General features: G+C 46.9%; 1 protein-coding gene across 1 annotated transcript in view; it reads left to right on the plus strand.

Annotated features, from left to right (window-relative positions):
• LOC126262441 (UDP-glycosyltransferase UGT5-like) overlaps positions 1 to 25597 on the plus strand; it is a 175518-nt gene that overhangs the window by 123745 nt on the left and 26176 nt on the right. The window contains exon 6 of the mRNA XM_049959093.1: positions 1675 to 1894. Coding sequence (XP_049815050.1) covers positions 1675 to 1894 — 220 coding nt within the window. The remainder of the gene's footprint in view (positions 1 to 1674; positions 1895 to 25597) is intronic.

Genomic DNA, 25597 nt, shown 5'->3' on the forward strand with positions numbered 1-25597 from the left:
TAAAAATCTCAATCAAAAATCAATCTTTCTCTCTTTCTCCAAACACATATACAGGGTGAAAAGTATTTAAAGCGACAAACTCTGCGAGGTTGTAGGGGACATCAAAACAAATATTTTTCCCTAATGCCACTTTTTCCTATGGGGATTATTTAAACTGGTGGAGGCCGCATTACGATCTTCAGTTGTTAGCGGCCGCATTACGATCTTCAGTTGTTGGAGGCCGCATTACGCTCTTCAGTTGTAGGCAACTGCTGTCCACCAGTGTACTAGTGCATTGTCTGTGTTTACTAATGGAGCGATACACCTGGAGTGAGTACACTGATATGGTTGGTAGGTACTACGTAGCGCACCACAACGAACGAGCTGCACAGCGGGTTTATCAACAACAATATCCTAATCGCCGTATACGACCTTTGATGCTGTGTACCAGCGTCTGCGTGAGACCGGGTCATTTAGCAGATTACCTGGACAGGGGCGCCGTCGCACGGTAAGAACGCTGCAATTTGAGGAAGCTGTCTTGCAGCCTGTGGAGCGGGATCCTTCAATCAGCACTCGTGCAATTGCATATAACATGGGGACGAATCAGACGAATGTAAGAACAGTCCTTCGAGAGCAATTGTTACGTCCATTTCACTTACAGCGTGTCCACAAGCTGGAACCAGTTGATTATCCACCCAGAGCACAGTTTTCGCAGTGGTACCTGGAACAGTGTGAAATGCATCCTACATTTCCATCCTCTGTGTTGTTTACCGATGAAGGAACGTTCGGGCGTGATGGAGTCTTCAACATGCACAATTCACATGTTTGGAGTGAGGATAACCTTCATGCCACAGTTACTAGCGCTCATCAAGTGCGGTTGTTCGTTAATGTGTGGGTCGGTGTTGTTGGGGACTGTTTAATTGGGCCTTATCTGATACCTAGGCCATTAAATGGCAGTCACTATTACAATTTTCTCGCTAGAGCATTGCCAGAATTGCTGGAAGACGTCCCGCTCCCTACAAGACAACGCATGTGGTTCCAACATGACGGGGCGCGGCACATTTCAGTCGTCGTGTGCGTCGATTCCTGGACCGACGGTTCCCAGAAACGTGGACTGGCAGAGCTGGTCCTGTACCGTGGCCTGCTCGATCCCCAGATATGTCCACTCTGGACTTTTTTGTGTGGTTAAAGATGACGCAACCTTGTTTACGCAACTCCTGTGGCATCAGAAGAGGATCTGGTTGCCCGGATAGTAGCAGCAGCAGGAACAATTCAGGATACTCTTGGGGTTTTTGCCCGTGTCAGACAGAACATGATCCGACAGTGTAACCTTTGTTTACGTGTAAATGGAGGCAGTTTTGAAAATCTACTGTAATTGAAATTGGGTTGTGTTAGTGTGTTGTCTCTTGGTCATAAAAAAATGGAAAAGTGTTTGTTGGTTTAATTAATTTGCCACCAAAGAAATCTTCCTCTACTGGTTTAAATACTCCTCATAGGAAAAAATGACATTAGGGAAAAATATTTGTTTTGATGTCCCCTACAACCTCCCAGAGTTTGTCCGTTTAAATACTTTTCACCCTGTATAAATATTCACATTATTAACACAAAAGTCATTTTATAGTGTTGTTCATAATGAAACAAATGAAGTGAAAGTGACGACAAGTAACCAGCGGTGTGCTGCCTCTTGTGTTCCAGACCACCCCAATACGCGTGTGTTCATCACTCACGCCGGTCAGATGAGCATGGTGGAGACGACGATGGCCGCCGTGCCGGTGCTGGCCATTCCGTTCGGCGGTGACCAGGTGGCCAATGCGGCGAGGGCGGCCAGGAGGGGCACCGGCCTCCTGCTGGAATACCAGGACCTCACGTACGACACGTTCAGCAGCGCCCTGGACGCGCTGCTCCATGATGCCAGGTACGTCAGCGCGCGGACGGCTGCTAACCGCTTACGGTTGACAGTACGGTATTGCACGTCTGCTACGTTTCTGAAGAACAGTCCATCATTGTGTTGGCCCCCGAAGAGTATACGGCCACGGTCGCTTGCAGTTACGCGTGTAAAGCCGTCGGCACACCGACCGTGCTGCCGGCCGAAGTGCCCGCGCGGTTCTGGCGCTGCAGTCTGGAACCGCGAGACCGCTACGGTCGCAGGTTCGAATCCTGCCTGGGGCATGGATGTGTGTGATGTCCTTAGGTTAGTTAGGTTTAACTAGTTCTAAGTTCTAGGGGACTAATGACCTCAGCAGTTGAGTCCCATAAAAAAAAAAAAAAAAAAAAAAAACGGACCGTGCTGTCGAACGTTAACGTCGAGCGTGCCAAGTTCAACGTGCTGCTGAACGCTGAGGAACGATCTCAGTTGTGCATACGGTACGTGGACCCCGACGTGGTATACGCGATCGCAACGTACTCCAGCGGCAGTTAAGTAATGTTTCTAATTCGTAAATGTTTACTCAACGTTAGCTCTATTAAAACGCACATTTTAGCCGGCCGAAGTGGCCGTGCGGTTAAAGGCGCTGCAGTCTGGAACCGCAAGACCGCTACGGTCGCAGGTTCGAATCCTGCCTCGGGCATGGATGTTTGTGATGTCCTTAGGTTAGTTAGGTTTAAGTAGTTCTACGTTCTAGGGGACTAATGACCTCAGCAGTTGAGTCCCATAGTGCTCAGAGCCATTTGAACCATTTGAAAACGCACATTTCCTCCATCGTCGCCGGCCGGTGTGGCCGAGCGTTTGTAGGCGCTACAGTCTGGAACCGCGCGACCGCTCCGGTCGCAGGTTTGAATCCTGCCTCGGGCACGGATGTGTGTGATATCCTCAGGATAGTTAGGTTTAAGTAGTTCTAAGTTCTAGGTGACTGATGACATAGTACTCAGAGCCATTTGAACCAATTTTTGAATCTCCATCGTCCACGAAAAGGGAAGTACCATGTCCAATCAATAAGGACGCAGGGTTGCAAAAGTTCCATTACAAACAGTGCGGTACAAATTTGGAATACTTCTCCGCATAAGATAAACATTATTTCATCATTACCACATTTTAGTAAAACCCCAAGGTCAGTCTTACTTGATCACTGTTCCTACCCAATAGCAGAATGTTTGCAACATATGAATTACGAAGCGTAAAAGAAAAAGGAGCAAAATATCTTTATACAAGTAGCGCAAGTTGTCCTGTAAATTAAACCAATTGAACAAAGTCAGCCCTCAAAAAAAAAAAAGGTGAACTTATATTTACATAACATCAAATATTATATTATATACTTATATTAAACTAATAATAAAGTATCAGAACCTAATAAAAACGAGAATGTTAGGGAAAAAAATAGTAAGCGGCAAGACGCGAACCACCGCCCCAACTCATAGCTCAGTCCAGGACAGTGACGCTACCCATTGTGCTAAACCAACACACCCAAAAGTATCTAATCACATTATTTTACCCCTTGCTGAAAACCTTACTCGTAGCTACGTTACTAATTGAAATTTAATTATAACAAATTGACCAGGAACAATGCGTTTTGGGTGGATCTTCAGTGGGTCATTGCCTTCGAATAGCCTACTGTCTTAACACGCAACTTACAATAATTCTTTTGCCACAAATATGATGTTTCTCATTATTTTATTGGAACGAATCGAACAGTTAAAAACGGGTTTTCCAGTGATTCTCAATTTGCTGGTGCTCAGAAACGGCATATATACTTGTAGGCTTGAAATGAATGCCAATATGGAGCCTTACAACTCTGTACTGTGCGTGTGACGTAGGCGGCGTTGTGCCATCTCATTGGTCAACGCTCAGACGCACGCTCAGAATATCTGACATGACAGATATTGCTCTGCACGTTCGGAAAGACTCCGAAACGTGCTATTCCACGCTATGACGTCAGAAACTCGGCACGCTCAACATTCGGATGCACGGTCCGTGTGCCAACGGCTTAAGGCACCTCTGCAACAGCACCCCAAGCGTACACGTTAGGAACTACAGAGTTGGAAAACATCGGCCGGTTACGCGATACCACGATACACGTCGGATGTTCAAGAAGCGAAAGTCCATGATGGGAAGGTAAAATCATAGTTCAGTCATACTGAATACTCCTGAGAGATCGAGGATCTTATTTATTTACTATCAAGAGAAACTCCCAATCTCTCTCCCCCCCCTTCCGCCCCCCCCACCCCTACCACCCCCAAATATTTAGTGTAAAATAGCTCCGCACTTTGCTCGTCAAAAACGGAACACAGATCAAGCATGAAAACAAGAAGAAGGTTTACTGAACTGTGAATTAGAAGCAAAATAGAAACAGTGAACGGTCCGAGCACACGGCGTTATGGTTGTGCCAAATCTCCTTCGCGCCATATATTTCTCTTTTACAAAATTATGAGCTTTCCGTCCGGTCATTGACGTGTCTGTTCTCCTTCTGTAGTCTTCGCAATCGACATACTATACATTGATTATACGAGGGCAGTTCAATAAGTAATGCAACACATTTTTTTTCTCGGCCAATTTTGGTTGAAAAAACCGGAAATTTCTTGTGGAATATTTTCAAACATTCCCGCTTCGTCTCGTATAGTTTCATTGACTTCCGACAGGTGGCAGCGCTGTACGGAGCTGTTAAAATGGCGTCTGTAACGGATGTGCGTTGCAAACAATGGGCAGTGATCGAGTTTCTTTTGGCGGAAAACCAGGGCATCTCAGATATTCATAGGCGCTTGCAGAATGTCTACGGTGATCTGGCAGTGGACAAAAGCACGGTGAGTCGTTGGGCAAAGCGAGTGTCATCATCGCAAGCAAGACTGTCTGATCTCTCGCGTGCGGGCCGGCCGTGCACAGCTGTGACTCCTGCAATGGCGGAGCGTGCGAACACACTCGTTCGAGATGATCGACGGATCACCATCAAACAACTCAGTGCTCAACTTGACATCTCTGTTGGTAGTGCTGTCACAATTGTTCACCAGTTGGGATATTCAAAGGTTTGTTCCCGCTGGGTCCCTCGTTGTCTAACCGAACACGATAAAGAGCAAAGGAGAACCATCTGTGCGGAATTGCTTGCTCGTCATGTGGCTGAGGGTGACAATTTCTTGTCAAAGATTGTTACAGGCGATGAAACATGGGTTCATCACTTCGAACCTGAAACAAAACGGCAATCAATGGAGTGGCGCCACACCCACTCCCCTACCAAGAAAAAGTTTAAAGCCATACCCTCAGCCGGTAAAGTCATGGTTACAGTCTTCTGGGACGCTGAAGGGGTTATTCTGTTCGATGTCCTTCCCCATGGTCAAACGATCAACTCTGAAGTGTATTGTGCTACTCTTCAGAAATTGAAGAAACGACTTCAGCGTGTTCGTAGGCACAAAAATCTGAACGAACTTCTCCTTCTTCATGACAACGCAACACCTTACACAAGTCTTCACACCCGAGAGGAGCTCACAAAACATCAGTGGACTGTTCTTCCTCATGCACCCTACAGCCCCGATCTCGCACCGTCGGATTTCCATATGTTTGGCCAATGAAGGACGCAATCCGTGGGAGGCACTACGCGGATGATGAAGAAGTTATTGATGCAGTACGACGTTGGCTCCGACATCGACCAGTGGAATGGTACCGTGCAGGCATACAGGCCCTCATTTCAAGGTGGCGTAAGGCTGTAGCATTGAATGGAGATTACGTTGAAAAATAGTGTTGTGTAGCTAAAAGATTGGGGAATAACCTGGTGTATTTCAATGCTGAATAAAACAACCCCTGTTTGAGAAAAAAAATGTGTTGCATTACTTATTGAACTGCCCTCGTAGAATATGAGTCATGTGGTAAGAACGTATTACCGTCACATGTAAATGTGATGAAGAGTGAGAGCAGACGAGATGCCGCATAGACCTCTCACAGAAATGGGAACAACAAATAAACGGTGTGAACCATGTTACAAAGAATGAATTCAAGAGTTAAAACTTCCTAAACTGAACGCGAGAGTCATAACATGTGATATTTGAATTGAACAAATAGGAGGAACTTACGTCTGGAGGTCCCTTCCTTACACCTTGCTGTTGCAAACGGACGTTACACCACGACACAGACACATCAATGACCGGACGGACAGTTTTGTGAAAAAGAAATATATGGCGGAAGGAGATTTGAACACGATCTTCTCCTCCTGCTCCTACTGCCACAAACAACAACGCCGTGGCTATGCAAATTTGCTCGGTGTTGCACATCTTGAACTTGGACCGTTAACCATTTCTATTTTGCTTCTTTCTTCACAGTTCAGTACACCTTCGTCCTGTTTTCATGCTTGATCTGTGTTCAGTTTCGAACGGACTATCCACTGGCCCATCTTACCACTAAATCTGAGGGAGGAATCCGAGGGGGAGTTTCCCTTGTAAGTAACAGTTTTCCTCTTATGTTGCTATCACTGTATTACTGTACTGAATAATGCGTTCAGCTGTTCGTTTTATGAGATGACACTACCTAGTACAAGCATATTTTTATGAAAATTTACGTCTGTACAGCATTTTACACATTGAGGTGGTAGTAATTCTGCAGCTGTTGCCCAGACAGGGCCGTACTCGTTAAGAGATGGGCAGAACGACGACGCGACGAGAAACCAGACGTACTTGTGTTCGACTATGATTGACAAGAAGGGACGAAGGCAGGGAGATACATTCCCTATTAATGAAGGGACTGAGGCCCGAAGTTCCACAGGAGAGTCGGAACTTCGTGAAAACGGACATGGCTAGTTTAGACAAGCTGCTATCTACGATGCGGGAAGGAAATTGCTCAAGTGACACAGTAATATGGGAAGCAATTTCACCTACGCAGAATTAAACTATTTGTTTATACACACTCATGCTCATAAATTAAGGATAATGCTGATACATGGTGAAACAACGCTCTGCTGGGCGGTTTGCGGGTTTAAACCACCTCGGGGTATGACCGTGCGGTGGCGCTGGCAGCAGTCCACATATGCAGAGGCGTGTTGGTGCATCTCAGAGTACGAAGCAGCGAGTAAGTGTGCAAACGTATTCAGACGTGTTATTGGTGACTGTGTGTTGAATATGGCTCAAAGAACACACATTGATGATGTTATGTGGGGTAGATTACTAGGGCAACTGGAGGCTGTTCAAACACAGCAGGTCGTAGCACGGGCCCTCCGTGTACCACAAAGTGTGATCTCAGGATTATGGCAACGATTCCAGCAGGCAGGAAACGTGTCCTGGCGCTACAGTACGGACGTCCACAGTGTACAACACCACAAGAAGACCGATATCTCACCATCAGTGCCCGCAGACGGCCACGGAGTACAGCAGGTAGCCTTGTGCGGGAACTTACCGCAGCCACTGGAACAGTTGTCTCCAGAACACAGTCTACAGACGACTGAACAGACACAGTTTATTCTCCCGGAGACCTACAAGGTGCATTCCACTGACCCCTGGTCACAGGAGAGCCCGTAAAGCCTGGTGTCAAGAACACAGTACATGGTCATTAGAATAGTGGTTATGTTCACGGACGTGTCCAGGTATAGTATGAACAGTGATTCTCGCCGGGTTTTCATCTGGCGTGAACCAGGAACCAGATACCAACCCCTTAATGTCCTTGAAAGGGACCTGTATGGAGGTCGTGGTTTGATGGTGTGGGATGGGATTATGATTGGTGCACGTCCACCCCTGCATGTCTTTGACAGAGGAACTGTAACAGGTTAGGTGTATCGGGACGTCATTTTGCACCGGTATGTCCGCCTTCCTCCTGATGAATGATAACGCACGGCCCCACCGAGCTGCCATCGTGGAGAAACAGAAGATATCAGGCGAATCGAGTGGCCTGCCTGGTCTCCAGTCATAAACCAAATCGAGCACGTCTGGGATGCTCTCGGTCGACGTATCGCTGCACGTCTTCATACCCCTACGACACTTCAGGAGTTCCGACAGGCACTAGTGCAAGAATGGGAGGCTATACCCCAGCAGCTGTTCGACTACCTGATCCAGAGTATGCCAACCCGTTGTGCGGCCTGTGTACGTGTGCATGGTGATCATATCCCATATTGATGTCGGGGTACATGCACAGTGGCGTTTGGTAGCACATGTGTTTCGGGACGGTTTTCTCAACCTATCACGAATACCGTGGACTTACGGATCTGTGTCGTGTGTGTTCCCTATGTGCCTATGCTATTAGCGGCAGTTTTGTGTAGTGCCACGTTGTGTGGCACCACATTCTGCAATTATCCTTAATTTATGAGCATGAGTGTAGTTTGTGATCGGATTCTCTAGCTGACAATTGCCAGTTGTGGCAGTCTGAAATAGAGCAAAAAATGCAGTCGAATCAAATGTGAGCCTCCGTCAATTAAGACGCTACGCATACAAATCGAAAATCCTACAGGTAAAGTTACATTCAGTTTCACTCAGAACTAAGCGACTGTGTAGGTTCCGTATTATGATACAGCGGATAGTGAGCATCATATAGAGAGCTTTCTCCGCTATGTGCCTGGATTATGACACTTGAGCCTTCTTCTTTACGTTCAGGGTGAAGAGCCAGCTCTTGCACCAGTCACAAATTCTCAGCAGGTCTTGCTATTTGCTGTATTGTGGCGGTGCCAAAATGTAGTATAAACAGCAGCACCATCTCACGTAGCCTTCAGAGTTATGCTCATCAATAAGATTTGTAAATAGTAAAGGTCCTATAGCATTCCCTTGGGGTACTCCCGAAATTACCTTCATATTTGTCGATTTTGTTTCGTCGAAAATGACTTATCCAGATCTGTCTGCAGGGAAGTCCTGTATCCAGTATCAAACGATTCTCAGTAAGCTCGTATTTCGTTTACTAAGCTGCAGTGCAGAACTGCACAGAATGCCTTCCAGATGTCAAGAAACTCTGCAACAGCTCGTTGTCACTGCTAGTGTCACTGCTTCACTGTCCAGCCACATTAAGGTGACCTGAATAACCAGCTCTTGCAGTGCGCACCACTGCGAGAGGTGCAGGAGGAGAGTCACGGAGGTTCTGGAAGGTACCGTGAGGGATGTGGAGTCATGTCGACTCCAGTGCTGTGGCCAGCTGCGCTAGGTTGCTTATTTGAGGATCTGGACAAAGGTCGTCCCACAGATTCTGGACTGGGTTTAAACACGAGGAATTTGGTAACCAGGGGGAACACGGCAATCACATCCTGGAAGTCTCCCAACCACGTGCGTAGGATACTGTGGCCGTTGCGCAGTAACCAAGTTTCGTCCAAAGCGCTGGGCGAGTTCATTCGTTTGTTCGGAGGGGGAGGCCGACATCGTTCGTGCGCTTTCGGCCATCGTTCGTGCGCTTTAGGCCGGTTGGCATCATGCCGCGATGACAGAATCTTTCTCAAACGATTATACAGTAACTCTTAGGTTAAAAAAATCTTTTTTGAGTTGCTTAGCTTTATATGTCAGTTTCATGATGACGTTCGCATCATTTCGGTAATGGTCATCGTTATTCTTTCCACTTCTGTAGAAAACAGTGCATGAAATTCGAAAAAAAAAATTGCAGAGGAAAACAGAGATCGCTATGATTCTGCGTTTTGGTTCATATTACATAATGTGTTACTGCATATGAAATGTTGACTTTTTCCTTAGACTTGCTCAGAGGACTCTCCAATTTTGAGAAAACTGATCAGATGTAGCACACTCATTCCTGATCGTGCGTGCTAGCAATAGAACCAGAAAGAAATATCTGCAACATTCCTCGTATTTCATAATGAAATTAGATTCTGGCAAATGATAGCACACAGAGTTGGGTTGGGTTGTGTGTGTGTGTGTGGGGGGGGGGGGGGGGATCAAACAGTGAGGTCATTGGTCTCATCGGATTAGGGAAGGACAGGGAAGGAAGTCGGCCACGCCCTTTCAAATGAACCATCCCAGCATTTGCCTGGAGCGATTTAGGGTTAATCATGGAAAACCTAAATCAGGATTGAACTGTCGTCCTACCAAATGCGAGTCTAGTGTGCTAACCACTGCGCCACCTTGCTCGGTGATAGCACACAGAGAAGAGAGTGTTTAGTCATATGGCTGTGACGCAAAACTTCATTATGTACTGTGTTATTCCACTAACTACAGACTTTTTCGATGACAGAATGTAATTTTTATGGGCCATCGATAATTGGTGAAACGATGAATGCTGTGGGTTTTGGAATAACATAAGTGAAGACATTACACGTTTATTTTTATACTGAGGGTAAGCTGTTTCATGACCTATTGACCTTACTTTTCCTCAGTTCCTCGATAAAATTAATAAACCGCTGTTTCAAAATTCTCTCACAGCTGCGTCTGCACAACATGTTAGTGAGGTGACATTGTGTAGAATCCGATGTTGGTGACAAGAGAAATGTAGGTTTTACTCAAAATTCGCCATTTATGACGCTTCTCTGTAAGTTAGAAATGGTTAAAAAGCCAGGCGAAAATAAATTTCTGTTTTATTTGCGTTTTAAGCGGAATTCTCCTTAGATAATAACCTAAGCAGAGGTGACAATAGCTCTTTTCATATTGTCACCATGCATATGTGGGCACGGATGGGCTCCACCTAATATTTACAAAAACGTGAGTGTGGGTTTCAGTTGAGAATGGTTCTTCGCCTCCAGGGTTCGGCATTTCCCCTACGGCACTCGCCATTTCCCCCACAGCACCTGCCAGCAACCCCCACTACTACTGCTCTTCCCATGCATGTCCTGACGACTGCATACCTACCACACGTTATTCTGCGTGGACTCTACACTGTGAACTGTGTGACGCATTGTGTTGTCCTGCTGGTAGATGCCGTCGTGCTAAGGAAAAACAAATTACATGTAGTGGTGGACATAGTCACAAAGGATAGATTTATACTTGTGTCTCCTAGGGACTGGCACAAAAAGATTCCCCAGACCAGAATGCTACCTCCTCTGGCCAGGACCATTCCGACTATTTTTTCAGGACGTTTTTCTTTCAGTCCAATGGAGCATACAACGTGATTGATCTGCGGCATGTACGCTTGAACCAGGCATTTGCTGCAGAGGCCCATACGCAATCTTCGCTGAACGATCGTTGAGGAGACGCTGTTGGTAGCGTTTTTGTTCTTCTGGGTGGTCAGTTGCTCAGCAGTTGCGCGTATACTCGCCTGTAGACATTTCTGCAGCCTCGTTCACCCCTATCATCTATGGTCCATGCTGCACCACAGTTGCCTAGCAGCCAGTTTTGCGTAGCGCCGTTTTACCATGCACAATATAATTCAACAATGGTGACACGCGACAGTTTACAAAATTACCCACTTCGGAAAAACTTCCACACTTGACTTGAAAACCAATGATCATGTCTTTTCGGACGTCATATAAAATGGTTCAAATGGCTCTGAGCACTATGGGACTCAACTGCTGAGGTCATTAGTCCCCTAGAACTTAGAACTACGTAGTTAAACCTAACTAACCTAAGGACATCACAAACATCCATGCCCGAGGCAGGATTCGAACCTGCGACCGTAGCGGTCTCGCGGTTCCAGACTGCAGCGCCTTTAACCGCACGGCCACTTCGGCCGGCGGACGTCATATAAATCGCTCCATTTCCGCAATACGACATCGCGTGCACTATTTTTCGCGTCCCACCGATACGCTTTATGTGCCATCCTCATTTACAAATCCATGAAGATACTCACTTTTGTGTTAGCAGAAGAGCCAACACCGTGTTACGAGTGGAGGCCGAAATGCACGCGTTTTAGCTCACGCAGGCTGGCGTGAGGAGGGAAGAACTATACTGACGCGAGGTCTGGAACATGACAAGGAATGAGAATTCAGAAAGCGGGCGTAATTAGTTTGATACTCAACTTTAATCCGTTAATGATGAACGTCGCTCTTGACGGTACATGATTAACAATATTATCTGTTCAGATTACATTCTTGAAGTAATTATAGTAACTCAATATGGCGCCTTGCTAGGTCATAGCAAATGACGTAGCTGAAGGCTAAACTGTCGTCTCTGCAAATGAGAGCGTATGTAGACAGTGAACCATCGCTAGCAAAGTCGGCTGTACAACTGGGGCGAGTGCTAGGGAGTCTCTCTAGACTAGACCTGCCGTGTGGCGGTGCTCGGTCTGCAATTAGTGATAGTGGCGACACGCGGGTCCGATGTATACTAACGGACCGCGGCCGATTTAAAGGCTACCACCTAGCAAGTGTGGTGTCTGGCGGTGACACCACACTCACGACATCCAAGGAAACCGACTCCGGTGTAGGCATCCTCCACTAAAGACCGCACAGGCGCTGCACCAAACCAACTTTAAAATAAATGACCGATGGAAAGAGGAATGGGAGAGCAGAACAGCAGTAAACTGCCACATCTTTAGTAAACCAAAAGGATTTGATTGCCCTCGCAAAGTTTGGTCAACTCTTAATCGCATCAGAACCAACTGTGGGAGATGCGCCAACTCCTTACACAGATGGGGTAAACTTCCTTCGCCGGTTGCGACTGTGACGCTGAGATACAGACGGTCAAACACATCGTGCAGGAATGCCCACTAAGGGTATATGAGGGTGACCCACAGGATTTCCTAATGGCGACCCAAGAGGCAATCGACTATATATTATCTAAGCTGGAAGTCTGTTTCTGATTGCTCTTCTGTTCAAAAAAATGGCTCGGAGCACTATGGGACTTAACATCTGAGGTCATCAGTCCCCTAGAACTTAGAACTAATTAAACCTTACTAACGTAAGGATATCACACACATCCATGCCCAAGGCAGGATTCGAACCTGCGACCGTAGTAGTCGCGCGGTTCCGGAATGAAGCGCGTAGAATCGCTCGGCCACCGCGGCCGGCTTGCTTTCTGTGAGTATAAATTTACAATTGGTGGTGTCCTTATATACAAACTGTTATTTATTGTTCTGTTTATACATATGTGATTTTTTTAAAATCGTGTTGTGTCTGTAATTTTTACTGTGATGTTATGAACCATGTACTAAATAATAATGTACCATCCTCTGCCGGTCTTGTGTGAGTGGTTATTGCAAGAACATGGGCGTGTGACTGCACCGTGTAAAATAACGTTGGGGGAAGAAATTTTCACGCCTGACGTTAGCCACCAACGGAAGGGGAGACGTCGGATTACGTTATGTGATCGAAAGATACCCTGTGTTGAATTTTGAAATTTTGAGCATTTCTGTTCTGTCATAACGCAGTGAGGGAATAAGGCCGTGCTGGCAATCTCTCAGTCCGGTGGAGATGCCATGCTCTGTGTTCGCCTTAGTTTGCTATAGTTGCCTTCTTATCTTCGCAAAGATGAAGGCTGTACGACGTAACCAAGCTAGTCACGTGACACGCCACTCAAGATGGCGAAGGAGGCCGACGACAGCCGTGTGCACTGGGGCTTCGCCGAGACCGTCAGTGCAGGGAGCGCTGCGCTAATTAACGACGTGAGATTCTGGGAAGAAGAGTATCCTAACAAGGCGAAATTCAGGTCTCTCTTTGTGACACTCAATATTACCTCGCTAACCGGAAGGAGTACGGGATGAACAAGAGAAGGGCAGAGGTAATCGTGCTCAAGCTGTTGGAGTAAACTAGTTCTGTTACGTAATTTGGTGTTACGTAAAGCAGATCAGCAAGTCAGTGCTGCAGCACTTGTTCTAAACTTATTGCAATGCGCACTACGGAAGGCATCCCGTTGATAAATGGCTTTCATGGGACGCGAGTAACTGAAGTAGGCTGCTTCTGCAGAGAAAATAATAATATGTGTCACAGAAATAAATTATGTCCTTGAAAAACTGTTTTAGTCATGGGATTCTAATAGCGATTCAACCTCGCTGGTGACACGCCCTACAACGAAAAAGTCACTATGTTAATCCCAAGCCCACTCCAGACTTGTTTAAGCCTCAAACATTTGTAAGGCTGTCGAATGACGTACGTTGGTGACAAAGTTAATGCCATTTTTGATTTTTATCGAATTTGAGCTGTTTCGAAATCTCTGATTTTTAATTTAGCACAAGTGTTTTATTTCTACCATTTTGGGTTTCTATCGAAAGAAGTATGGTAACACTCTATGGATATGATGAGGGCTCCGAAGAGGACCGAGCACGCTATTTGATTTGCCGGGCTTCTGTGTGCATTTTGGACTGTAAAAGGACGTGCACTGCACCAGTACTCAACAAATCTCCCACTTTCTTTTCATTTACGTTTGTATCAGCACAGATAAACACACAACACTGCACTAATAGTGTTCCATAATAGCAGCCTCGTGGCAAAGGGAAGCAATTCTGTAGTACCTCGACGACAAAATTAACCAGAAAACTAATCTGCAATTTCTGCGTTGCCCTAAACCTCGTACCTAGGGTCACTTCAAAAGAAATGCACACTATGTTTTAAACCCATCTCTTATTCTACATGTTTGAAAGTTTTACAGTGTGTAGATACATCCTTTAGGAACAATATTTTCATTTCTTCACATAGTTTCCATCCCTCTCAACTGCCTTACGCCATCTTGGAACCAGCGCCTATATACCCGCACGGTAAAATTCTGGACCAACCTTTTGGAGCCACTGTTTGGCAGCGTGCACAAGGGAGTCGCCATCTTCAAACCTTGTTCCACGAAGAGAGTCTTACAGTTTCCTAAAGAGATGATAGTCACATGGAACCAGGTCAGGAGTGTGAGACGGGTGTTTCAGTGTTGCCCATCCGAGTTTTGTGATCGCTTCTATGGTTTTTAGACTGACGTGTGGCCGTGAATTGTCGTGCAACAGCAAAATATCCTGGTTTTGCCGATGTGGTCGAACGCGACTCAGTCGAGCTTGAAGTTTCTTCAGTGTCGTCACATATGTATCAGAATTTATGGTGGTTCCACTTGGCATGATGTCCACAAGGAACAGTCCTTCGAAAAACACCATAGCCGTAACTTTTGCATCAGAAGGTGTGGTTTTGAATTGTTTTTCTTGGGTGAATTTGCATGATGCCACTCCATTGATTGCCTCTTCGTCTCTGGTGAAAAATGATGGAGTCATGTTTCATCACCTGTCACAATTATTACAAGAAATTCATCTCCACCATTCTCGTACTGTTCCAAAAGCTCGTTGCATACCGTTTTTCTTGTTTCTTTGTGAGCCACTGTCAACATCCTGGGAACCCACCTGGCACAAACCTTTTTTAACGCCAACACTTTCAGTATTCTGCAAACACTTCCTTCCCCTATCCGAATGTAGCGTGACAATTCGTTCACTGTGATGCGTCTGTCAGCAGTGACCAATTCGTTAACTCTCTGCACATTGTCTGGAGTGTGTGCAGTACGAGGCCTGCCGCTGTGAGAACAATCCCCAATATTGCCGTGCCCGCTTTCATCACTCAACCTGCTTGCCCACCGACTAACTGTACTGCGAACGACAGCAGCATCTCCATACACCTTTTTCAACCTCTTGTGGGTGTTTTCCTCTGTCTCACTTTCACAGCACAGGAATTCTATAACAGCACGTTGCTTCTGATGAACGTCAAGTGTAGCAGCCATCTTGAAGACATGCTGTGACGGCGCCACTCACGGGAACAGGTTGAACTAAGTTTGAAAACAAGCGGGAAGGATGTACCTACACACTGTAAAACGTTCACACACGCGGAATGAAAACTGTATTTTTACAAAAATAGTGTGCATTTCTTTTGGAGTGGCCCTCGTACTGTCCATTAGAATCGTTCATAGTGCGATAGCTAAGGTTACTAGCGCGCAGTTGTATGGTGGCGCTCTACATGGATGTAGCCGTTTCGAGACCAGCTGAAATTACACTGACGGAAAAGAAGTCGCAACGCCAGAATGTTGAATGCAAGCATGCAAACGTGCATGCATTGTGTTGTACACATGCGGGATGTTAGTTTGTGGGACGGCGTTCCGTGCGTATTGCACTTTGTCGATCAATACAGGGGCGGTTGATGCTGTTCATGGATGACACTGGGGCTGTCGTCCAATGGTGTCTCTTACATGCACGATTGGAGACAGATCTGGTGACCGGGCAGGCCAAGGCAACGTGTCGACACTCTGTAGAGCATGTTGGGTTACAACAGCGGTATGTGGGCGAGCATTGCAATATTTGAAAACACCATCCGGAGATCTGTGCATGAATGGCAGCACAACAGGTCGAATCACCAGACGGACGTACAGATTTGCTGTCAGGGTTCGCTGGATAACCACGAGACTGCTCCTCGTGTCATACGAATTCACACCCCAGAGCATAACTCAGGTGTAGGTCCAATGCGTCTAGCAAGCAGACAGGTTGTTTGCAGGCCATCAGCTGCTAGCCTCCTTCTAACCAACACCTGGCCATCACTGGCACCGACGCAGATAGCGGAAAACACAACAGATCTCCACCATGCCCTTCAATGTGGTCCCACTTGACACTACTGAAGACGCAAATGACGGTGGTTTGGCGTCAGTTCACTGTACGCTACAGGGCGACTGGCTCGGAGCTGTCTTTGAAGTAACCGATTTGTAACAGTTCGCTGTGTCACTGTAGTGCCAACTGCTGCTGAAATTGCTGCCGCAGATGCAATATGATGACACATACGGTGGTCTTCCGTCTCAGTAGCGCCCCTTGGCCGTCAGGAGACCCCTCTTCTTGCCTCCGTGACCACCGCTACCAGCAATCGTTGTTCAGTGGCTGTGGCTGTATTCCTGCCAAGTCTTTCAGCAGTATCACAGAAGGAACATCCAGCTCCTCGTAGTCCTACTACACGATCTCGTTCGAAATCTGTGAGGTGCTGATAATGGCGTATTCCTCGCCCTAAAGGCAGTCGTGACTAACAATTACGTCGAACCTCAAATTTAACTTCCGCTTACCACTTTTACAGCTCGTATTTAAAGTAAACCTGATTTAGCCTACACCCTTACAGTGACGCTCTTACCGCCATGCTTATGCGACTGGCGCGAAATTGGAATCGATATCATCTTCGTGATATAAAAAGACGCCTGCCAACTTCCTTTTATATCGCACAACTCATTCTCCGTGTTGCGATTTTTCTTCCGTCATTATAGTTTATTCCCGTTACTTTCCAGCACTGGGAGGAGAGATAGCGGCGTAAAGTTACTGCTGACAGATGTTTGCGACAATGCTCAGCATTACTTTCCGGAGACCTGTGCAGAATCTCAGGAAGTGCAGGCGTGTGACGCAGTAAGGAAAGTGCATAAGCAGAGCTGTGATACGGGCTGCAAAAGGGGATACCCACTGACAAAAGTGACTCTGGCAAAAAGCAGATTGGGATTAGCCGAGCGGTCTAAGGCGCTGCAGTCATGGAGTGTACGGCTTGTCCCGGCGGAGGATCGAGTCCTCCCTCGGGCATGGGTGTGTATGTTGTTTGTCCTTAGGATAATTTAGGTTAAGCAGTGTGTAAGCTTAGGGACTGATGACCTTAGCAGTTAAGTCCCGTAAGATTTCAGACGCATTTGAACATTTCTTTGAAAAAGCAGATTCGTACGGTCCAGAGCCTCGGAACGAGCATCTCGAAAATGGCGAACATTATCAGTTGTTCGCGTGCTACTGTTGTGAATATCTATGGAAAATCGTGGAAGGACAGTAATACCACCAGTAGGCGACAAGCTGTTGGAGGTCCATGAATCAGAGAACGTGAGGCTTGCTCACTCTTTAAAGCACTATAGGCTTAGACCTGTGGTAGATATGACAACACGTTACAGTTCTGGTGAAGACAGAAGTCTTCTCTAGCACATCGTTCAGTGTGCATTCTTGAACAAGTGGCTCCACAGCACACGATTATTATGTGTTTACATGTTTATATCCCTATGTGTTTACTTGTTGACCCAACAATATTGTCAATTACGACTGCAGTGTGCACGTCATCGAGGTTGGACCATGGATAAATGGAAACATTATTGAGGGCCACCTGCATCCATTCATGCTTGACGTCTTTTATTTCATTTGTCCTATGCGGTGGAAAGGACAGCACTTAATAAAGTCGGGTCCCAGGATGCAATAAAAGAAACATTTAATGGTGAAACATAAATGAACTGTTCATAGTTCTGGCGTGAAACAGAAAACATTAGCCACTTCTTGTAGAATGGTGTTGTTTCACAACCAGATTCGAGCTCCAGGTCCAGCGTCTGGTCGATGTCCTACTGTGACCAGGTCAGGTCAGTCGAGGTGCAGGCTGGCCACTGGGCCGTTGGCAGAGTGACGGCAGCAGGTGTGATACCAGAGATCCAACCTACGGCGGCTGCAGGGGCGCTAGAGTGCCTCACTGATAACCTCTTCGTTGAGCGCCCCTAACCCACACACGGGAGAGTGCCAAACAGGCTCGACCAGCGACGACATCCTAGGTGGTGTCTGATCGGGTGCAAGCTGCCTGGTCGGGCATCGGTAGAGCCTTGGTAGAGTCTGCACAGTTGGGATGGGAAAGTGGGAGGGTGGGGGGGGGGGCGGTTACAGACAGGTGCTGTAGAGAAAATGCTGAACGTTGGAGGCGAAGTGTCTTTCTGAACTGAAGCCTACACTCACATTCTTTGTAAATGTCAAGTAAAGTCCTTCCACGCCCACATTTGCATGGTGACCTTTCAAAACAGATGTCACCTCTGCTTTGGTTACTTATTGGAAAGAATACTACTGAAAATGCAGCGATTTATTTTCTCATGGCTTGTTAACTATTTGTAACTTTCAGAGAAGCATCCTGAGTGGCAAATTTTCAGTAAATCGTACACATTTCTCTTGTTACCATGATAAATTTTCTTCTGTTGCCAAAACATAGCAGAGTTTACACAGTGTCACCTCACTAACTTGACATGCAGTTGCTGGAGGATTCTGAAACAATGGTTGATTGCGCTTACCAAGTGAGGCATGAAGAAAAGTAATGTCAGTAGCTTATGAAAAAGCACATCCTCAGTACACAATAAATGACATTAAAGAGCCAAAGAAACTAGTACAGCCGACCGGAGTGGCCGAGCGGTTCTAGGCGCTTCAGTCTGAAACCGCGCGACCGCTACGGTCGCAGGTTCGAATCCTGCCGCGAGCATGGATGTGTGTGATGTCCTTAGGTTAGTTAGGTTTAAGTATTTCCAAGTTCTACGGAACTAATGACCTCAGGTGTTAAGTCCCATAGTGCTCAGAGCCATTTGAACCAAACAAGTACACCTGCTTAATATCGTGTAGGGCGTAGGGCCCCCACAAGCGCGCAGAAGCCCCGCAACACGACGTGGGATGAACTCCACTAATGTCTGAAGCAGTGCTGGAGAGTACGGACACCATGAATCCTGCAGGGCTGCCCATAAGTCCGAGATCTCTTCTGAAAAGCACGTTGCAAAGAATTCCAGATATGCTCAATAATGTTCATGTCTGGGGAGTTTGGTGGCCAGCAGGTGATACGATAGGATACTTACGTACGTATCACCTGTGAGAGCCGTATGTAGACGTATCAGGGGCCCCATATCACTCCAACTGCACACGCCCCACACCATTACAGAGCCTCAACCAGCTTGAACAGTCCCCTGCTGACGTGCAGGGTCCATGGATTGATGAGGTTGTCTCCATACGTCCATCTGCTCGATACAATTTGTAACGAGACTCGTCCAATCAGCCAACATGTTTCCAGTCATCATCAGTCCAATTTCGGTGTTGACGGGCCCAGGCGAGGCGTAAAGTCTTGTGCCGTGCAGCCATCAGGGTACACGAGAGGGCTTTCGGCTTCGAAAGCGCGTATCAATGATGTTTCGTTGAATGGTTCACTCGCTGACACTTGTTGATGGCCCAGAATTGAAACTGCAGCAATTTGCAGAAGGTCCCGTTCTTGCAGGATCTTTTTCTGGCCGCAGCGATGTCGGAGATTTGATGTACCGGATTCCTGATATTCATGGTACACTTGTGATATGGTTATACGGAAAAATCCCCACTTCATCGCTACCTCGGAGACGCTGTGTCCCGTCGCTCGTGCACCAAGTATAACACCACGTTCAAACTCACTTAAATCTTGATAACCTGCCTTTGTAGCAGCAATAGCCGATCTAACAATTGCGCCAGACACTTGTCGTCTTATATGGGCGTTAGTGACCGCAGTGCTGTAGTCTGCCTGTTTCCATATCTCTGTATTTGAATACGCATTCCTTTACCAGTTTCTTTGGCGCTTCAGTGTGTAATGTCTTCATTCATGTTGTTCCGAAACCCGTAGCTTTTCTCATTTCATCAGTTAGTGATCGGCCTTAAAAGGTACGTTCTTTCATCGAAAAAGTTTAGTTAGAGGAATAACATAGTAGATAATGAAGTTCAGCGTAATAACTCTCCACTTCGCATGCTGTCAGTTGCAAAAGTCTCATTTCCGTGTCTAAAACCGTTTATGAAACATGAGGAATGTTGTGGATATTTCGCTCCGGCTTTATCGCTGGTGTGGTGCGATGGCAAATGAGTGTGCCACATCAGATCAATTTGCTCGAAGTCAGTGACGGATAGAGACCTCCACCCAAGAGTGAAGAAAAATTCAAAATATTAGCTAAATTTCATACGCAGCAACATATTATGTAATATACACCAATCGGAATATCACAGCCACAGCTGTTTCTCATTGCAAATTTTTTCCAATTTCGCCTAGTGTCTTACTTCTATGTCGATATCATAATACAATGATCATTAACGAAATGATGGCCATTTCATCATGAACTTGACATATAAAGCTAGAAGCAACACAAAAATGATTTTTTTACCCAATAGTTTCCGTAAAATCGTTTGAGGAAGACTGCAGGCGCGCGCCTCGTTTCTGTCATCGGCGACGGGCCCGAAGGTGGCAGATACTGTTGGCCTCCCATTCCAAACAAACGAGTGATCTCGCCCAGCACTTTGGACAAAAACTGGCCACTGCGCATCAGCCACCTTATCCTGCGCGGACTCCAGCTAATGGAAGACCACAGCTCGAACCAGCGGTGGCTGCCAGTACAATACGGTGCCGAGAGACTCATCCAGTCTGCTGTCTAGGTTGCAGTCCAACTGGGATCGTTGGAACTGCTGCTGGCGAACGCTTCTGACATATATGTTTCTGAGAGCAGTCGCCGTTGAGCCCAAAGCGTGAGCGAATGCTGTCGGCTAGAGTTCTCTCAGCGTCATAAATAGTTCGGGGGAAGTTTTCCTGTGAGGTGTTCAAATGGTTCAGATGGTTCAAATGGCTCGAAGCACTATGGGAATTAACATGTGAGGTCATCAGTCCCCTAGACTTCATCATCATCATCATCAGCCAAGTCAATCATTAAATGATGTGGCCTGTTCGAGTCGTGGAGGTAGGCTTTCAGCAGTCTTCTCCAAGTGGGACGGTCTTCGGCAGTTCTCTGCCAGGTGTTACCAGCGATCTTCTTGATGTCTTTGTCCCATCTGTTGGTTGGTTGGTTTGGGGAAGGAGACCAGACAGCGTGGTCATCGGTCTCATCGGATTAGGGAAGTATGGGGAAGGAAGTCGGCCGTGCCCTTTCAGAGGAACCATCCCGGCATTTGCCTGGAGTGATTTAGGGAAATCACGGAAAACCTAAATCAGGATGGCCGGACGCGGGATGTGTCCCATCTGTCTGGTGGTCTTCCTCTAGGCCTCCGGTGCTCTCTCGGACTCCAGTACTAGCTTCGTCCATCTGTTGTCTTTTCTTCTTGCGATGTGGCCAGCCCACTGCCATTTCAAGGACCCTACTGTCTCTAAGATGTCATTAACCTTCGTCACAGACCGGATGTCATCTGCCCTTTTCCTATCCTTTCTTGTATAGCCCAGCATTGATCTCTCCATGGCTATCTGTGCTGTCCTAAGTTTCCCTTTTGTAAATGAGTTCAGTGTCTATGTCTCACCGCCATACATCACAGGAAGAATGCATTGATCAAATACTGCTTTCTTCAGATTCACTGGCATTTTTGATCTGAATAATGTCGAATTCTTCCCAAATGCTTGCAAGCCAAGCTTGATGCGTCGATAGATTTCTGGCCTTATGTCTCCCTTCATATTTATAATCTAGCCAAGGTAGACATATTCACTGACCTCTTCTAATAGACTGTCCTTGACTTTCACATCTCCAGCTGGGACCCATTTGTTGGGCATTACTTTTGTTATGGAAAGGTTCATGTTCAAGCCAACCAGATGACATTCCGATGCAAGATCTGTAACTAAATTTTGGAGCTCTGCGAAGTCTTTGGCCAGTAAGGCAATATCATCAGCAAATCTCAAGTTGGTAAGCCTTCTTCCATTAATTCTCTTACCTTCCCAGCTCAGCTTTGACATAGCCATTTCCAATACAGCAGAGAACAGTTTTGGGGAGATGGGATCGCCTTGCTTGACAACATTCATGATGCGGAATTCTTTTGATTCGCCGGTGTTAACATAAGCTGAAGAATTCTTGTAGATTTTCCTGAGCACTTCAATGTATGCTAGACTTAGAACTACATCACACACATCCATGCTCGAGGCAGGATGCGAACCTGCGACCTTAGCAGCAGCGCGGTTCCGCACTGAAGCTCCTAGTACCGCTCGGCCACAGCGGCCAGCTCTGTAAGGTGTCACGTGACTCGCAGCGCCGAGGTTGGATGCGCGCGTCACCGGCGGGCTATGCAGATGCTTCTAGTGGATTTCGCTGGAATACGGCGTGTACACAGAGCTGTGTACACGTGTTGCTGTGAACACAGATCGGCCGATGGCTGTTGTAGTCCGCCAGTATTGTTAGGCACGCCGTGTGTTCGGCCTGAATTGGCATCGCCCGAGTGGGGCTGGCTTTGGCAAATAAAGCCAGGAGTACTTCAGCTCACTGGCTGCGACTGTACATACTGACAGTGTCACAGCAATTTCTTTGCCATCTGTGACAGCATTTCCAGCAGAATAACTTTCTCTGTCACAAGCTCCAGTTCGTGATATAATGTTTTGGGGAGCACAATAATGAACTGACGTTCTTCACTCGGCCACCAAATTTGAAACAGATGGTATATTTCTGGGACGCTGTCTGGCACAATCTCCGTGCCCCCATACCACTGACGCGTAATTTACACGAACTGCGTGACCTATACGTAGACACCTGGTGTCACATACGTCCGGAAACCTATCAAGGACTTCTCGAATTCATGACACGCACAATCGCTGCTTCGTTGCGCTGCAAAAGTGAACCAGCATACTATTAAGCAGGTTGTATTGGAAATTTGTGGTAAGGTCTTGTGGGGCCAAACTGCTGAGGTCATCGGTCCCTATGCCTACCCACTACTTAACCTAACTTAAACTAACTTACGCTATGGACAACACACACACCCATGCCTGAGGGAGGACTCGAACCTCCGAAGGGGAAAGCCGCACGGACCGTGACAAGGCGCCCTAGATCGCGCGGCTACCCCGCGCCGCTAAGCAGGTTGTCTTAATGTTTTGCCTCAGCCATGTATCTAGTCTATCCACCTTAATTCTTCCATCTAGGTCGTCGTTACTGATTCTCATGACTGATGGCTCAACACGTTATGTAAACGTGTGGGATCTTTTAATCTCTTTTTGTTTTACAGTTATTTAAGGTCAGCTGCTAATCTTTACACGGGATGCCGATATTCATCAAGTTTCTCGCATTTCGTAACAATTTCCGAACGATTTCGCCTTCCTGTACACAATTCGTCATTTTCGAACAGCCTCGTAGCACTACTGAAGTCGTTGACACGGCCATAGCGTTACAGACGTCGTTCACACGCTCATATCGTGACCCTATCACGCTACGTTGAGGTATGCGTGCCACTCTATCTTGTAACGAACACTTATTGTGACTAGTACGATACTCTGGCTCCTAAACCAACCTGACTGCAGTCATGGACCAGAACTGGTAGCAGCCCGAGCTCCCCAACGAGCCACGTGGCGCAGCTGTTGGCATGCTGGACTCGCATTCGAGAGGACGACTGTTCATATCCGCGTCCGGCCGTCTACACTACTGGCCATTAAAATTGCTACACCAAGAAGAAATGCAGATAGTAAACGGGTATTCATTGGACAAGTATATTATACTAGAAATGACATGTGATTACATTTTCACGCAATTTGGGTGCATAGATCCTGAGAAATCAGTACCCAGAACAACCACCTCTGGCCGTAATAACAAGCCTTGATACGCCTGGGCATTGAGTCAAGCAGAGCTTGGATGGCGTGTGCAGGTACAGCTGCCCATGCAGCTTCAACACGATACCACGGTTCATCAAGAGTAGTGACTGGCGTATTGTGAAGAGCCAGTTGCTCGGCCACCATTGACCAGACGTTTTCAACTGGTGAGAGAACTGGAGAATGTGCTGGCCAGGGCAGCAGTCGAACATTTTCTGTATCCAGAAAGGCCCATACAGGAGCTGCAACTTGCGGTCGTGCATTATCCTGCTGAAATGTAGGGTTTCGCAGGGATCGATGGAAGGGTAGAGCCACGGGTCGTAACACATCTGAAATGTAACGTCCACTGTTCAAAGCGCCGTCAATGTGAACAAGAGGTGACCGAGACGTATAACCAATGGCACCCCATACGATCATTCCGGGTGATACGCCAGTATGGCTATGACGAATATACGCTTCCAATGTGCGTTCACCGCGATGTCGCCAAACACGGATCCGACCATCATGATGCTGTAAACAGAACCTGGACTCATCCGAAAAAATGACGTTTGGCCATTCGTGCACCCAGGTTCGTCGTTGAGTACACCATCGCGGGCGCTCCTGTGTGATGCAGCGGCGAGGGTAACCGCAGCCATGGTCTCCGAGCTGAAGTCCATGCTGCTTCTAACGTCGTCGAACTGTTCGTGCAGATGGTGTCTTGCAAACGTCCCCATCTGTTGACTCGGGGATCGAGAGGTGGCTGTACGATCCGTTACAGCCATGCGGATAAGATGGCTGTCATCTCGACTGCTAGTGATACGAGTCCGTTGGAATCCAGCACGGCGTTCCGTATTACCCTCCTGAACCCACCGATTCCATATTCTGCTAACAGTCATTGGATCTCGACCAGCGCGAGCAGCCATGTCGCGACACGATAAACCGCAATCGCGTTAGGCTACAATCCGACTTTTGTCAAAGTCGGAAACGTGATGGTACGCATTTCTCCTCCTTACACCAGGTATCACAACAACGTTTCACCAGGCAACGCCGGTCAACTGCTGTTTGTGTATGAGAAATCGGTTGGAAACTTTCCTCATGTCAGCACGTTGTAGGTGTCGCCACCAGCGCTAACCATGTGTGAATGCTCTGAAGAGCTAATCATTTGCATATCACAGCATCTTCTTCCTGTCGGTTAAATTTCGCGTCTGTAGCACGTCATCTTCGTGGTGTAGCAATTTTAATGGCCAGTAGTGTAGACAGGTTTTCCGTGATTTCTCCAAAGCAAGGCAGCTTCCAGGATGGTCTCTTAGCCATCCTTGAGCAATCGGAGTTTGTGTTCCGTCTCTAATGACCGCGATGTCGACGGGGAATTAAACCCTGTTCACTCTATTCTTCCTTGCGAGATTCCCAGTTGAGAAACCGCATCGTAAACCCTCTCGTGCGGAGAATATTTCGCGCCCTGTCGCTGATGTTCGAGTACAAGTGCCCTATTACAGTGACTTGACAGTAGCACTGATTTTATTGTTATTCGTAGCTGTCAAAGGTAATAACATTTTAATTCCGTTATACTTTGAACTTTGAACAGACGACTTTTAACTTGGGTTGGAATTGAAAAAAAAAATGGTTTAAATGGCTCTGAGCACTATGGGACTTAA

Source organism: Schistocerca nitens, chromosome 6, assembly GCF_023898315.1.
Source record: "Schistocerca nitens isolate TAMUIC-IGC-003100 chromosome 6, iqSchNite1.1, whole genome shotgun sequence".
In the NCBI taxonomy this organism is placed as follows: domain Eukaryota; kingdom Metazoa; phylum Arthropoda; class Insecta; order Orthoptera; family Acrididae; genus Schistocerca; species Schistocerca nitens.